Consider the following 17,807-nt stretch of genomic DNA (forward strand, 5'->3'; position numbering starts at 1 on the left):
TCATGTTAGCCGTCGTACCTCTCTGATGGTTTTTGGTGGAGTGAGCTCCACCACGGCCTTGATCTTCTCTGGATTGGCTTCTATCCCTTTTTGGCTTACCATAAACCCCAAGAACTTTCCCGAGCTGACGCCGAAAGTGCACTTGGTGGGGTTGAGCTTCATGCTGTGCTCTCTAAGGACTTGGAATGTTCCCCTCAGATCGGACACATGATCCTGTGCATTTTGGCTTTTGACCAGCATATCGTCGACATAGACTTTCATGTTGTGGCCGATCTGGTTCCGGAAGAGTTTGTTCACGAGCCTTTGATACGTGGCCCCGACGTTTTTTAGGCCGAAGGGCATGACACGATAACAGTAAGTCCCCTAGTCCGTCACAAAGGAAGTCTTTGGTATGTCCGACTCATACATTCTGATTTGGTTGTATCCGGAGAAGGCGTCCATGAAGCTCAGTAGTTCGTGACCTGCGGTGGCGTCAATGAGCTGATCGATTTTCTGGAGCGGGTAGCTGTCCTTGGGACAGGCCTTGTTCAGATCAGTGAAATCAACGCAAGTCCTACACTTTCCATTTCTCTTCTTTACCAAGACCACGTTTGCCAACCAGTCCAGGTATTGGATTTCTCGAATGAAGTCAGCCCTTAAGAGCCTCTCCACTTCTTCTTTTATCGCCTGCCGCCTTTCGAGGGCAAAATGTCTTTTTTTTGTTTCACTGGCCTGCAGGTAGGATCAACACCAAGTCTGTGCGTGCTGACCTCGGGTCTATGCCGGGCATGTCAACAGGAGCCCATGCAAAGACGTCTGCATTGTCCTGAAGAAACTGGGTGAGGCTACTCCGGGTGTTGCTGTCTAGAGAGGAGCCGATCTGAACGACTTTCTCATTGTCATTTTTGCACAATGGGATGGAGATGAGGTCTTCGGCGGGCTGAGTCCCCTGGGCTTCATCCCTCAGATCTAGCAGTTCAATCGGCAGCGACTCCACTGCGTTTTTGCCCTTGAGTGCCATTGCATAGCATTCCCTGGACTGGGGTTGGTCTCCCCGAACTTCTCCCACGCCATTCGGCGTTATGAACTTCATCTTCTGGTGATATGCTGGAGCGACGGCGCGGATCAGGTTCTGGCCAGGCCGTCCCAAGATAGCGTTATAGACCGAAGTGGCCCTCACTACCAGGAAGTTGACCATGGCGAAGGCTTGGCAGGGCGGCTCTCCGACGAGGACTGGGAGTTCAATCTGTCCCTCCACTTTGACGGCCTCTCCTGAGAAACCGAACAGATCTGAGTTCGCCGGCCTGAGGCGGTCGTCTCCTATCATCATTCTCTCGAAAGCATGATAGTACACAATATCGGCCGAACTCCCGTAGTCTACCAGGATTTTCTTCAACTCCCAGTTTGCGACGAGCATGGTTATGACTAGTGCGTCGTCGTGTGGCAGTATTAGATTGTCGAGATCCGCATCTGAAAAGGAGATCGCATTCTCCGTCTTCATCTTCTTGCTGCATGTGTGCACGGTGTTGACTCGGCGTGCATATGCTTTTCTTATAACAGATGATGTGCCCCCAGTGGCAGGTTTGCCCATAATCGTGCCGATGACTCCCCTTGGCTGGGATCGGTGTGCCTCTTGTGGTGGACTGGATGGCGGAGGAGATTGACCCCGGGCAGGGGGCGGCGGTGACCGCCGAGGGCTCCGGCCCTGGGGACTTTTCCCCTTGCGCTCACTTCTGTGGCTGTCGCTTATGACATACTTCTTCAAGTATCCCCGGCCAATCAGCAGATCGATTTCTTTCTTGAGCTGCCAGCATTCGTCCGTGTCGTGCCGTGGTCCCTGTGGGACCGACTGTACTTCGACTTGTCTTTTTTATTTCCCTTGGAGATCATTCTGGTCGGCCACCTTACGAACTCTTCTCTACTGATAGCGGCCAGTATGTGTCTCCGGGAGGTGTTGAAGGGGGTGAAGTTCTCTTCCCTCCTCTGGGGGGACTTCTCTCTTATGGCGGCCTTATCATCCCTAGGCTGCTTGGTAGGGTTCTTGTCTTCAGAGGTTCTCCTCCGATTTGAGTCTAGGGCCGCCAGTGTCTCTTCCACTGATATATTCCTCTGCCCCGGCCATCAGATCTGCTAGTGAGTGTGGGTTCCGGCGGGCCACTGCTCGGTGGAAATCGTTAGATCTAGCACCCACGAGAAGCGCGTTTGTGGTGGCTGAGGGATCTAGATTTGGCACTTGGAGTGCCTCCCTATTGAAGCGGCTGACGAATGCTTTCAGAGGTTCATTATCCTCCTGCCGCAAGGCCATCAAGGATGCTGTTGTTTTCCTTAGCCTACGGCTGCTCATGAAGTGGCGGACCAGATCATCCCTAAAGTCCTCAAAGTTGCTGATGGAGTTCGGTTTGATCCTTGAGTACCAGTCCCGGGCCGCACCAGTCAGTGTGGTCGGGAATGCTCTACAAAGGAAGCCGTTTGACGCGCCGTGGAGGAGCATCATTGTCCTGAACATCTCCAAGTGGTCCACAGGGTCAGTGGTCCCGTCGTATTGCGGGACGGTTGGCATTTTAAATCCCCTGGCCGCTGGGGCGCCCATGACATCGTTGGTGAATGGCGTTCTGCTTGAGAACGCTCTCGAAGCAGGCTGGCTCTGATCCTTTGCTAGCTCTTCTATTCGATGATCCATTTCTTCGATCCTCCGTAGCATCAGATCAGCTCTGTGGTCTGGTCGGTCCAGTGACTTGTTTCTCTCCACCGATTGACTCGCCGCGGAGTCGGACTGACTTTCCGGACTCCTATGATGAGGCCGGAGTTTTTCCTGCAGCACGCGGTCCTCTTAGTCTTGATGCTTTTGTGCAGAACGGGACCGCGATCTTCGGCGGTGGTGAGGTTCTGTGTGAGCGTGCCGGGCTCTGGAGTGATGGACTGGTCTTGAGGAGTGATGAGTCCGATCTTCATCGTGGCGCGCTGACTCTCCCCTGTGAGCACGCGACCTTTCCTGGACAGGTTGTGGAGCTTCTGGAGGAGGTTGGGGAGGCGTCTGGAGTAGTTGCTGGTATTGACCGACAAGGGTAGTCATCTGTTGAAAGAGAGCTTGCACTTGATCCGGAGTGGGTGTAGGATTGAGGTAGTCCGAACGAGCCGGGCTCTGTTCGGTTGTAGCAGAAGTAGCCACCACCTGTGAGGTGATTCGCTCACTACGAGTCCTACGAGGTAGTACGGCGCGAGTAGTCCGTGCAGTTGGTACCCGAGCATTCCTCCGTCCTACCATTTTGTAAAGGGATTTGAACAGCTTTTAGTTCGCGGTCCCACGGATGACGCCAATCTGTTAGGCCTAAAATCGGTAACAGATACGGCAGTGACGTCAGAGCTGAACTGGAGGACCCGAGGAGCCGAAGTGAAGGAACTGAGTTCTGAGGAACTAGAGTGGAGGGGCTGAGGAGCTGAGTCTTGCGCAAGGAGCAAACGAGGTTAGAAGACCAACCCGGAGTGTTGCTCCGGACAGGCCCTTCGACACTCAAGTCAGTATGAGCAGGAGTGCAGAGCTAGTTTTTAGAGTAGTGGGTGAGAAGTTACTACCCTTTTTTATGAGCTTTGGAAGCCCTTTTATAGAGGGAAACCTGGGGTAGTTGGGGAGTTATTATCCCAGGACAGGTGTCGGCCGGCTATAGGTTCGAGTTCACCTACTCTGCGGTAATTACCAAACTACCCTTGCTGACCGGGATCTGCGGTGGGCCATCCTCGGGCCACGTGTCGACAGCTAATAGGCTGCTATTTTTATACCCCATCAATATCCTTTCCTTCATCCACATTTTCTTCCTTACTAAACCCCTATCACCTGCAAACCCACCTTCATCTCCCTTCATTCCATCAGATCTAACCCTACCCCACCGAATCCCCAAATTGCAGAGAGAGAAGAGTTGGAGAGAAAAGAGAAGCTCTGAAACTTGGGCCAACATCTGACCTTCACCATCACCTCTCAATTTTATCTCTTTTAGCTCCAGTAATGGCCATGAATTCCGGTCTCCTCTACTAGCCACCATCACCTCCATCACTTCAAGATCCAACTTGCAAACCCTAACTCATTTTCCAACCGGAATTTCTCATATTCCGACGAGTTTCCTATAGATCTGATGATCTATTTCGCCTCCGACACTCCTACCTTGCGAATCTAACCTCTTTGTCACCTTCGGCGAATCTCCATAGATTCCAGCTATCTGCATTTAGATCCGCCAATTTCTTAAATTCCAGTGAGATTTGTTCATTTCTAGGCAAGATCTGATCATCTTCTCCGGCGAGTAGCACTTTTTCCGGCCATTTCTTATATGAATTCGAGAAAGAGATAAGAGGGATAGGGTGAGAGAGTAGAGAAAGATACAAGCAAAGAGATCATCAAGAGAGAGAGAGAGAGAGAGAGAGAGAGAGATTGAATTCATTTTCTCCCGTGGATTCGACTACTCAATTTTCTGCAATTTTGGCTCCAGGTATCCTCATGATTTCAATAGATGCTTGCAATTAATCAAAGAATGAAAACTGGTAAAGGTGACTTGTTATTCCCAATTCTTCTCATCTTTTCTAGATTGTTGACGTGAATGCCTCTAGAGCCATGCCCTAGTTCTGAGTAGGTGTTTGTGATTTATGAGATAAGATTGCCAAGATCCTTATTGGAAGGTCAATTTCTTGAGGTTGTTTATACATTTTTGTGCATTTATTTCCACCGGAATTTGGAGGCCAAGTTCCCTGTCAATTTCTCTGAGAGTTATTTCCTAGTTGATTTTGTGTACAAGTTAGTATAATGGTTCAAGATGCAGTGAATGCAATTAAATTGAACAGGCGATTAAATTCTATGGCCAATTGTTCTAGCATGCCAAAACCATATGAAAAAGTTTTGAGGAATTGGCAAAGCTTATCTCATGCCTATCAGTGTAGGATCCTTTGAATAATAATTTTGAAAAAATAGATGGTGAGGTGTGCAATGAATGAGAGGGAGACTACTGCAATAGTAATTGCTTCTCTTTCAGGATGTCAATATCATTAAGAACTTATGATACATACATATGCTATATGTTATCTTCTTGAAGCTTAGTTAATGTAAGGAAATACACATTCATGTTAGACAGTTGCATTGACTCAACATATCTATTTGCATAAGGCCATTTGTAAAACCGACAGAGGTTAATGTGGGTTGATTGATTAGTAAAAGTCTTATACAGGTGTAAAGAGGTAAACAAATTTATTGTGTACAGACATGGGTTTTGTCCTTCTCAAGTGATTATTAATCCTTCTCAACCAATGTGCTGGCAATTCAGTTACATTAGGCCAATAACAGCCATTTGTTATGATAATAGATTTAAATGAAAGCTTCAGGTTCTATGTTTACATCCATAAGGAATGCCACTGAGCATATTCATTTAAGTTGTTGAATCTCAGAAAATATGCCTAAGCTCTTGTAGCTGTGTGTATGGTTATTACAACATGTAGATAGGTGTAATAAGAGAAGCAGAATTGACTGATAATGTGACATCTACGTGCTCAGGAAAAGTCTTGGACATATATGTTTGCTATGTTAGGTGATCATGTGTATCTTATCTCATGAGCTGAAACTGTATGGGTGTCAGCTGTTCATGTTTTTGCTAGGGAATGCCTAAAATTTTGAGGATAGGGGATCTTCGTATCATTGTTCATCTATTTGCAATATTAATTACAAAACCTAGGTTGCCTCATGAACCACACTTATAACTCCATTGTCATTGAAAGGGTGGAAATAGGATGGTCTTGACATAAATGTCAAAGCGTAATACTAAAGGTGTTGATATGATAAATAGAGTAGGTGTTTATTTCCAATATAACTGTTGCTTGTTATCAAAGATTGCATGAAGTGGATTGAGTACATCCTAACATCAAGACTTTAAAAGTGTGTGCGAAGAGGGCGTGTGGACAGGGGTACTATAAAGTCTGTAATTTTGACTGCGCTAAACAGCAATAGATTTCACCCTCTATGTTTTGCTACAAGTCTTACTGTGGTAATTGTGATACATGTTCCCTTTGAGACTAGGAGCTCTATTCATTCGGGAATCTGTCCTTATCATTGCAAGAGCGATGAAGGCGTTAGCCCAAGCCCATCTTTAGAGGGACTCACTAGGTCATAGTAGTACACTTTTCCCTCTTCTTCTTCTTTAAGTAGAGATTTCTTATCCTTTTAGGTACCTTTGAATTTTAGGTGCCTTCTTCATTGCCATGGCGATGAAGGGGTTAGCTCAAGCCCATCCTTAGGAGACTTGCTCAGTCCAAGTAGTTGTCCCCTCTTTTATTTATAAGACTTGCCCAGTCTTTTAGATGTGTATCTCTTAAGACATTAGGTTCTCATATTCATTGCATGGGCAATGAAAGAGTCATCTAGAGCCTACCCTCTTAGGAGACAAGCTATGTCTCATGAAGAAACAAGTTGTACCCTTTGGAGACAAGTTTTGTCTCATTAGTGAGTCAACCCATAGGAGACTACCTCCAGTCTCACAAGTTACACCCCTTTCTAGTTGAAGACCAACTTGGTCTATTAGTTGCCCTATTCCTATTTATCATTGCAAGGACAATGATAAAGTTACTTGGAGCCCTCCATAGGAGACATTCAATGTCTCATTAGAGTTAGTTGTTCTTCCTATAGGAGATAGGGTTTGCCTCATTAATCATAGTTGTCCTCTCCTTTAGAAGACTTGCCCAGTCTCACAAGCATCTTTATTTGTCTCCCCTTTCTTGCAGAAGACTTGCTTTAGTCTAGTTAGCACCCCCTCTTAAGTTATCAGTTTAGAAGTCTGTCCTTAATCAGAGAGTCAGTCTTTAGCATAGGAGTCCATCCTCTAGATAGGAGTCTGTCCTATAGTGTTAGGAGTCAGTCCTTCAGTTTCGGAGTCTGTCCTACCATTCATAAAGTCATAGGATTCTGTCCAACCCTTGCAGAGTTAGGATTCTGTCCTACCTTTTATCAAGTCATGGGATTCTATCCAATCCTTGCAAAGTATAGGTTTCTGTCCAACCTTTGCAAATCTTAGGAGTCTGTCCTTTCCTTTTTAAGAGTCTATCCTTTACATAGAGTTCCCTTTTAGGCTTTAGAATTCTGTCCTTAGCATTGACACTCTGCCAGGCTGTGGATCACGGGGTGTGGTCATATAGGTTCCGTTCAGCTGAAAGGGTGAAAACACTTTAAAATCCAAAAATATAAGAAATTCAATTATAAAAAACATCGAAAATATTTCTAAAAGAGCAAAAACACTTGAAAGACATGAAAATCCAAAAAAATCAGAAAAGTTATGAGTCATTAGGAGAGTAGTAGGAAAATTGTTCCGAACTACGTTGGCTTGATCCCCTCCCACGGGGTACGTAGGCAGCTTGGTATCTTTATCCCAGGTCCAGTCAAACCTTCAAAAACAAATCATTTAAATCCTTTGAAAAATATGAAAAACTCTTAAAAATGAAATGTTTTCAAAAAGCTCTTCCCCTTAGATTCTAGGATACTGTGAGAGGGGGTTTAAATTGTCTAGAGTATTGTCTGGTCTTGTTTGATGTGTCTTGTCGTGTGAGTTTCCTTAGAGTTAGGAGGCCTCAAGTCGTGGTCGGTTAGACACTGTCGAGCCGATGGATAGATTAGGATGCACTTAATTAGCCCACTATCTAGGGTCTCAGCCTAGTTGCACATAGGATGTAGAAACCATCTGCATTAGACTAGGTTGATTTGTATTAGTTTAGGGCATACAGGTGTGTCTAAAATACTTAAACAACTTAAACATGAGTCGAGTCATGTCGTGTCGAGTATAGCGAGGTCTAGGCACATTTAGGCATCGTAGTTTAGAATAGGCCACCGAACTACGTTGAATCTAATTCTTCCCAAGGCCGGGATACGTAGAGCAGCCGGGATGGCCATCCTGGTCCGAGTCAAACTTCACATTAGAGTCATAGGGTTTGTGGTTAGAGTTTTAGAGGTCTGTGGTTTGGTACTTATTTGCATGTTTGAGTATTTCCTCTCTTTAAATATATCTCTTATGTGACTTTGGTAGTGTGGCTTATCGTTTGTTATGATTTCGTGTATAGGGATATGCTAGTGTGCTTTCTTCTGATATTGTTGAGTGGGTATTTTCTTTTAAATGATTCATATGTTTAGCTGTAACATTTGTATGCTCATATTATTTAGACTACAGCTTGCTCACATGCTTAGCTATAGCTCTTACATGCTTAACTGTAGCTCTTACATGCTTAGCTGTAACTCTCACATGCTTAGATGTAGTTCTTTATCTTCGCTGATTATTATTGTTATTATCATCTACTGACGTTTGTTCACTGCGCATGTTGTCTCTTTAGTTATAGATGTGTATGTGTATGTTTACCATTTTCTTAGACACGTTGTGTTAGGATTGGCTCTCGGCAATGATGAATGGTTTGCCTTCTTCCCTAATTCTTCTGCTGAGTATAAAGATTCGGGTCTCTCGGATCATTCTCCAATTGTTATCAGGCTTCAGCCATCAGCCTCAAGTGGAGGGAAACCTTTCAGGTTCTTCAATATGTGGTTGAGGGATACTTCCATTTTTGAATTAGTAGAGAGGGCTTGGGCAAAAGAAATTAGAGGGAACCCTATGTTTAAACTGTGTAAGAAGCTGCAAGAGCTGAAAAGGGTTATAAAAGAATGGAATTCAAAAAAAATTGGTCGTATTGATACTAAGATGGCTGATATCAAACAAAAATTAGGAGACGTCCAAATGCAGGTGGCTGCCAATCCGGCCAATGCGGCCCTGAAACAAGAAGAAATTTCTACTAAGATTGAGTTTACTGCTACTGCCAAATTGGAAGAATCTACGCTGCACCAGAAATCCAGAGTCAATTGGCTAAATTTGGGGGACTCCAACAATAGTTTCTTCTATTCTGCCATGAATATGAGGAGAAATCAAGACTCTATTCAAGGTATCACTAGATCTGATGGGCAAATAACCACTGATAGCAAGGAGATTGAGGAGACTCTTATCTCTTACTTCAAAGACATTCTCACTACTCAATCGGGGAGGACAGAGGAGACTACTTATATTGTGCCTGATCCTGTCATTACCTTGAATAATGAGGAGATATGCGACCTTCTTCTGGCATTCTTTTTTTTTTTTGATGGGCAAGCTGGGGTTAGGCAGGGACCCCGACTAGATATATTAGAAAGAGGGGAGAAATTACAAAGGGGGGCCACATGGGCAGCATAAACAGCAAAAAAGAAGCAAAATTAAACAAAGATCTCCAACAATCTTGCCGATCGGGTAATTAGGAGCCGCCATGAAGAAACTGTAGGAGGAGTAGAGAGGACCTGCATCAGGTCTCATGAATTCACTACCCCTGGCAGCAACAGAAACAGCCCACAAATCAAAAGCTCGATCATAAACAACAAGAATCATGGGAATAATCATCTCAATCGAGGATAGCAAGTACCCAATAAATCTTAAAAAACAAGTTCTACAAGCCAGGAAGGAATGCCCATGACCTCTATGTCCATCCCTTTGCAGGGGCATTCAGGCTTGGATAGATAGTCAGCTGGCTGGTTCGCTTCTCTCCATATATGGGATACCTTCCAGTTATGAAACTCTTGAAGATGTCTTATTATTGTATTGAACAGAGATTTAGCTCGCCAGGGGCAGTCCCAGCTCCCATTCAGAATCTTCATAGCTACCATCGAGTCAGACTCAATCCAAATATTACTGATATTCAGGTTTCTCGCCAACTCAAGACCATAGAATATTGCATCCATTTCAAGAATATGAATGGGTTTCAAATTAGTATTCAAGGAGAAACAGCCTCTAATAGTCCCTTTATAGTCGCGAAGGATACCTCCAATGCCAGCAGCTTCCCCTTTCATAGACGCATCAGAGTTTAGTTTTATCACGTCTCCACCCGGTTTCTCCCATTAGCAGAATTGAGGGTGTGGGACCCGATCCCGCGAGAGGGGTGGGGCGCGAGCCGCCACACCTCCTCTTGGTCTCTCATACCCACGCGATTGGCGTGTACATTTTTATGATTGATTTTAATTCATCTTTTATGTGAACTTGGGATCACTAAGGCAATCCGAATTCCACACATAAGAGACTGACAGAGTCGCCACCTAGATGTGGGATCTAGGACCCATAATTAACCAGAAATCTAGACTCGCTACCTGGTTACAAGAATGGAAGGTATGGGGATTTATCCACCACATGCACCATTCCTGCCCGATAATCGGTCTTCGATTCCAAAAGCTAACTCTTTTAAATTTATTTTAAATGGCTCATTCAACTCTTTGTTAATGTGCGAACTATGTGACATGCATCCTATGATCTAATTTCATGATGGATCCTAAATGTGTATCTTGATTCCTTAATTTGTTTGAATTCAATCTAAGTGAAAGTTCTCCTAAAATTCTAATTTCAAGGAAATCCTACATATTTTAATTAAGAATTCATAATAAAATAAATATACAAAACCCCACATTTGTTGTGGATTCGACTCGCGGTTGGTAAGCCATCAGACATCCAAGCTGCCTACGTACCCAAGCCTCACTGGGATCAGAGTCGACGTAGTTCGGTACACCTAAGCTAAGCTACATATGCCTAACTCAACTAAGACACCGACCTAGACGGATTTGACTGTTTCAACAGTTTTAAGAGGAGTTATTTAATTCAAGTTGAGGATTTTATTATCCTAGGATTTCATCTAAGATTCTATATGATTCTTATCTAAATGCAAGTTGTTTCTTAGACTAATGCAGGTTAGCCTACATCCTAGTTTACTAGGCTTGTCCTAGGGAAAGATTGGGTGACTAGTGTAACTAGACCTATGGCACGGTTGCTATCCATAACAAGCATCCGTGATGAGGCTGGACTCCTAACTCTAGGACTCCCTAAAACCTAAGACTCCCTAAAACCTAGGACACGACCTGACACCAGTGTTCCTAAATTGGGCTCTAATGGTTCTTATATCGGAAACCATAATCCAATGATTCCGAAAGACTCGAGACAAATCGATTCAAGTTCTTAAAGTTAATGAATTTCAGATTTCAAGGACTTTCAGTTTCTGGACATTTAAGGATTACCAATGGCTCTAGGGTTCACCAATTTCGGCCTAGAATAACATCCAAGGAAGGGAATCGTGCGCTCTTTCCTTGTGCAATTTAATACTTAAGTTATAGCATCTTATTGCCTGGCATATCTCAGGATTTCCGTGGACAGTAACCTCAGAGCCAACAATATGCTATAGCTTAAATGTTCAAATTGTCAAAGATCGAGTGCAATAGGGATACGATTATGGATGCACTGGCCATTTTTCCAGGAAAATCTAAAGATCCTAAAATTTCTGTTTCAATGGATTTAGGAATTAATATGTGACAAAAATTCAAGGTTCTTTAGAAACTTTATGATGATTTTTAATTAATTTCGAATTTTCAATGGATTTTATCAATTTTAAACCATATGAGTGATTTTACAAGTGAAATTATTGCAAATGAATTCGAAATGAATTGAAACTTATACAGCAGCAAGACATGATGGGATGTAGCTTACTGGAAGATTTTTGCAGATTTTTACATTTAGCTCATATTTAATTTTGATTTAACAATAAAGAGACCAGATTGCAAAAATAACACAGAAACTACTAGAAATAGAAATCTAAATTTATTGAAATTTCTACATTAATAAGATATAAGTAAAAATAGCATGATGTGAGATTTCCATGAAATTTAGAAACTATTTACTATCAATTTTGGATTTTTCAATTTTCAGACCAGATTATGAATTAACACTACATCCCATTGGAAACAAGATCCAAATAAATTGAAACGTTTACAGCAGCAAGACCTATAAAATATAAGACTACTGTAAAACTTTTGTGAATTTTAATGGTGATCTGATGTCAGTAAAAATTCTCACAAAATCTGAATATTTTCAAAGAAAGCATTAAATAATATATCAAAAAGAATCCAAAAATTCTTAAAAATTCATGGTAGATTGTATCAGTACCATATTATTTTCCCACGAAATTTCATTAATTTTGGAATCCATTTAGTATATATTTTATTTTTCTTCGTCGAAAAGATATTTTTAAAGAGTTTTCCATTTTTAAAACACGATTTTCGAGAAAATTACGACTCCGGAAAACGTCCTTTAATCTTGTTCTGATATGATGAACACAAGAAAATTTTTAAATTCCAAAAAATAGATCATCCTGAGATGGCTATTTTTTCGAATTTTGTAATTTCTCAGCCATTATTTTAAATAAAATTCCACTCATCACTCAAATTTTCGAAATCCTTTGATTCAATGTCCGATCCAATCCGATGGTTATTTTAGTTTATTTAAATAGATCAGTGTATTAAATTTCGGGACGAATCGGAATTGAAACACTCATGTAGATCGTGATTTTGAGCACACACATATAATATTGAATTAAATTCAATTAAATGCTAAAAATCGTGCAAAAATACATTAAAAAATATGAAATAATCCTGAAAAAATCTGAGAATAGTGCACCTACCTGTGATGAAGATTTTGGGTATCCTTTGAATAGGACAAGATTTGAAGGCGGGGATATGGAGGATTTCTCTAGTAGTTTTCTTTGAGTCTTCTTCCTCTTTTTTTCTCTTTTTCTTTATTTTTTTCCTTTTATATTTCTTTTTTCTGTTGATGGGGAACGAGAGAGAGAGATGGGGAGACAGATAGGGAGAGAGAGTAGTAGAGTGATAGCGAGGGATGTAAGAAGAGAAACCAAGATTGAGAGATAGATAGAGAGAGAGAATAGTGAGAGAGCAAGATAGAGAGAGACACAGAGAGAGTAAAAATGAGAGTGAGATTTGAGAGATCGAGAGATGTAAAGGAGAGTGAGAGTTAGGGAGGTAGTGATAGGGAGAGTGAATGAGAGAGGGAGTGATAGGGAGATATAGAGAGAGTGAAACAGAGAGATGAAGAGAGAAAATCGCCTGGTCTCCTTTGCAAAAACACGATGCTCTGTTTTGTCTATATATATATATATATATATATATATATATATATATATATATATATATATATATATATATATTTTACAGAGCTCTCGTTTGGAGAGTGTAGAGGGGATGAGAAGTGATGAACAAGAAGCAGATAGCATGCGAGAGAGAGAGAGATACCGAGAGAGAGAAGAGACAGAAAAACCGTAAGAGGTGAGAGGATTCAAGAGATAACAGAGAGAGGCAGAAAGACAATGCTCTGTTTTCTTGTTGTTCTTGTTTTTTTTTTTTTTTTTTCTCTTTTTATACGACTAATCTCTTGCTTTTGGGGAGGAAATATAGGTTGGGCGATGGAGATATGAGAGAAGAGGGATGGAGAGAGAGGGAGACTGAACATGGAGAGGGATCGAGAGATAGGGAGAGATCATAGCCACAGACCAAGCTCTTTTTCCTTTTTCTTTCTTTTAACAGAGGGATAGAAGAGAGAGAGCTGGTTGTGTGCGGAGAATGGGATGAAACCGAGGGTTGTGGGGGAGAATCCGAGGCCGAGAGTCCTCAGAGGAGGAGATCCAAACCCAAGTTATCCCCGGGGAGAGGGAAAACCTCTTGTTCTTTTTTCTTGGCCACCGTCTTTTTTTCCTTTTTTCTTTTCTTTCTTTTCTAGTTGCTGTGTTTCCTCCCTTGTTTCTAAACATGGGCTGTCCCAAAAATCCTTCGAGAGATCCATCTTACCATTCTTAACGTTATTGCCATATGATAGGGGAGAAGAATTAAGAATTGATTTTCCAATACAAGAAGGCTGCCGAATATTGTTTCTAATATGGGCCAAGAATTTCCAAAATTAAATACATATGGAATAGAGAGTTAACAATCATGACTTATTAACAAAAATGGCTTTTTAAAAAAAAAAAAAAAATCTCTTACGTGAAGTACTTTCTAATATAGAGGGATGGACAAATGGAAATGTGGTCTACATTGTAAGTTGATCTCCACCATCCATTTAGCATGCCACGATGTAGATTAGTTGCGCTCTCGACTCATTGGTGTAAAATGATCTGGATCGTCCATTTAATAAGCCACATTGAATGAAACAATGAGAGGCCCCACTTAAATTTGGTCGAACATGTCTCTCTTCCAAAATTGCGATTTTAAACATTAGTGGGCCCACTTTTTCTCCCACGCACGCCCATTCCAGTTTACATACCCATTTCAGTTAGATGATCAAAACCGTTCATTTGATGGCCCCACAGAAATTGCATCCCAAAATATTTCCATTGGATGATCTCAGCCGTCCGATTTATGGGTCACGGCCCAAATAGATTGCACGCCCCAAATCACTTCCATAGAATGGTCTGAACTGTTCATTTGATGCAACATAATGTAGATTGGCTGCGCCCCTCTAAATCATTTCTGTAGGCTTACCCGAATAACTTAACTTGATGATCGTAACAACATTAGTTGTTAAAACAACGTCTCTGAGATCCTGACCGCTCCCTTGATGGACATCTTTATTCATTAGATCGAAGCAGGCTCAAAACTCATTTTTCATTAAAACCATATGCGGGCCTCCTGATTGATCCGAATTTAAACAAATGTTCAATGCAGGCCTACCGACGGGTCCAAGCTCTCTCTTGTTTGGGATTCTTCCGAACAACCCTTCTCAATCACTTAACGGGAACATGCAAAACACGACGAAAATGACCAAAATATTTAGAAATGTAAAAGACGGACGCGGAAAGGAAATACATTGGAAAACCGATAAGAAAAAACTAATTTCTTTATCGATTAAGGCAGAGCAAAATGGGGGTGTCTACAGAGGGGAGGAGTTGACAGCGAACAGGGGGCATTTGAATTGTGTAGCAAAGCATAGATTTCGGTGACCCGGTTCATCTGACAGATTGAGGAATAATACTCTGTTTCTAATGGTGCTAATGATCCATCGAAGAATGGTTTGTTTGTGAGTGCTAAGATTACCATGAATTCTGGTGTTTCGCTCAGCCCATATGAGATATATGGTAGTCCCGAAGGCAATGCGCATGGCAGTGGCACATTGACCACTACCTTTGAAATGATTTCTTATCCAGGCTTCTTCCTCAGATAGAGAATTCAGGGGTTTTCTTTTCTGATTGAAACGCCGGAGGATGGAGCTCCATATCCATGCAGAATAACCACATCGAAAGAAAATATGGTTGACAGATTCTATGTCCGAATTGCACAGGAGACATCTGGTTTCTCTTGAATTGCCCAAGAAAAGTAGCCTGTCACGAGTGAGCAAACGGTTTTGAACGGCCTGCCAAGCAGTGAAGCTATGCTTTGGCACATGGCCTTTAAACCATATGGAGGGGGCCCAGACTGCCTTGGGCCGCAGTATCCGGATGGAATTCTAGGCTGATTTCAGAGAGAACTTGCCACGGTTCAGGTTTCCAAACAGGGTATGGGTCATCTTCATTTGTAAGAGCAGAGTTGATAATTAGGTTTAATTCTCCACCCCCAGAATAGTCGAGGTATTCAGCCCATATTCCGTCCTCCATCAGCAAACTAATGGTAGTATTGAGAGGGATTGAGTTGATCTGAGGATCTTCGAAAGTTCGCTGAATCAGAGCCCCAGAAGGGTGCCAAGGTTGACGCCAAAAATCAATTCCAGCACCATTTCCAACCGAGTAGCAGACATACCTCATAGCAACAGCTCTGATTTGGAATATGTACCTAGCACCCCAGGATGGGTTGGATGGATTTTTCATTGTCCAGAAGTTCTTCCTTTTGACATATTTCCAATGGAACCAATCCGCCCAAGGGTTGCCCTTAGAATTCAAACATCTCCACAGGCATTTTAGTTGGAAAGCCTTGCTAACCTCATAAATACTCTGGATACCTAAGCCACCTTCATCCTTGGGGGAGCAGACATTATCCCAGCTGATGGGGTGATATGAGTTGGCCAGGGATGATTCTGCCCAGACAAATTTTCTCATAATTTTGTCAATTTCATTGAGGACTCCCATCGGAAGTCTGAAAGCAGAGGACCAGTAGACACTGAAAGATTCAGAACAGATTTTATAAGCTCCACCCTGCCAGCCCTAGATAGGAACCTGTTTGCCCAGGAGGCAATCCTCCCACGGATTTTAGATATGAGGGGGATACAGTCGCCACTGGTTAGTCTACCAGAAGTCAGGGGCAATCCCAGATACTTCATCGGAAGGGCTCCTTCATTCATCTGCAGCACCCCTCTAATAAGACCCTTGAGCCTATGATTACATCCAGCAAATATAATCTCTGATTTATTGAAGTTGGCCTCCAGCCCAGTGCAGTTTTTAAATTTGTCAAGACATTCTTTGATCTTTATAGTATTGGCAACAGAGGCATTCGCAAAGAGCATGACATCATCTGCATAAAACAAATGGGAAATGGGCAGATTTTCTGTAGAGAAAGGGGATGTGAGAACACCAGAACTGATAGCTTCAGTAAGGATACCCGATAAGATTTCCATAATGAAACAGAAGAGGGTGGGGGACAGGGGATCTCCTTGTCTGATCCCATTGGTGGCTTTGAAATAGCCCCGAGGGCACCCATTGAGAATGACAGGATATGATGGGCTGCAGATGCACTGTTTTACCCACGCACACCTGTGGACCCCGATCCGAGAGAGACGGGGGGACGTGCCCCCACACGAGTCTCGCGATCATCCACGTGAAGGAGAGCTCCACCAAGGAACTCTCGAAAGAGTGCCCCTCACAGCATGAGCGGCGATGTAAAGTGAGATACCTCTCGATTCAGGGACCAGCCCGGATTCGAGACGCACCTTAAACAAAGAAAGAGTCGCCATCCAAGGAAGTAGGCCCTGGATCCCATGCTGTGCTCTGTCGCAACAGATAACCAGAGATACAAAAGGTCCGTGCCTGATGACGAATGGGGAAGGGGTTAGGCGCCCCCAATTCGCCCAAGTGCAAGCACCTGTTTCTTATGCCATTTATTATTAACTTTGAAGAGTTTTGGACAAAAATCCTGTGAAATGGGAACAATCATCCCCGAGAAAACGTCTATCTAAGCATGCATGACCCGGGAATGGGCAAAGAAAATGAACATCCAAATCCTAACTCATCGCATCTAATCCTAACTCATCACATCTAAGAAAGCAATAAACAATCGCATGCATAGCTACAGCTAAGCAGATAATTATAGATATAATGAGATAAGAAAAGCAAATATCTAAGTTTAGACAGATAATCAAGCTAAGACGAATGAATAAACGCTATAGCTAAGCAATCAAAGCAGTAAAGTAAACACACTAGCATGCAAGCCTATGCAAGAGATAAGACTAAGAAAATGACAATCGATCGCACGCTAGAAGAACAAACAAACTAGAATGCATGAGAAATCTAAGATAAGCACACAGCAAGCTAAAAGGTGTAAGAAAAGAAAGAAATCGGAAAATCAACGGCATGTGAGAACCAAAAAAAAAATGCCAGGGGAAAGAAGATGGAACACATGATAGGCTCAGAGGGCGATTCAAAAGGAATCAAGCCCGGCGATCCTAATCTGCTGAAGATCAGAAAAGTTTCGCGATCGTCATGACCTATCGTTGGGCTCAGCGAGGGCAATCCCTGTAAAGGGGCCACGCTACGTCATCGCCCGTCCCAAAACCCGATAAAACGTCAGAAAACCGATGGAAACCGGAAAATCACGATGAAAACCGAAAATGGAATGAAAAGAGGGGCTCCGAGTGACCTGGCAATCACCATCCTTGCCCATTTTTGCTTTTGTTTTGAAATGTTTGAAAATATTTCTTAAAAAGGTTTGACTGAACTTGGGTGGACGAAAAGGTGAGAAATATTTGTAAAATGGCGATTTAAAAAAAATGGTGAAAGGG

General features: G+C 42.6%; 1 protein-coding gene across 1 annotated transcript; it reads right to left on the reverse strand.

Moving 5' to 3' along the window:
- Positions 1-15,270: 15,270 nt before the first annotated feature.
- LOC143862931 (uncharacterized) lies at positions 15,271-16,427 on the reverse strand. Its single transcript, XM_077373838.1, has 2 exons — positions 16,030-16,427; positions 15,271-15,949 (listed from the first exon to the last, which is right to left on the reverse strand). The coding sequence occupies exons 1-2, from the start codon at positions 16,425-16,427 to the stop codon at positions 15,271-15,273; spliced, it is 1,077 nt and encodes a 358-aa protein (XP_077229953.1).
- Positions 16,428-17,807: the final 1,380 nt, after the last annotated feature.

This window comes from Tasmannia lanceolata, unplaced genomic scaffold (genome assembly GCF_043159265.1).
Source record: "Tasmannia lanceolata isolate RefF3 unplaced genomic scaffold, GAP_Taslan_0.1 ptg000038l, whole genome shotgun sequence".
NCBI lineage: Eukaryota > Viridiplantae > Streptophyta > Magnoliopsida > Canellales > Winteraceae > Tasmannia > Tasmannia lanceolata.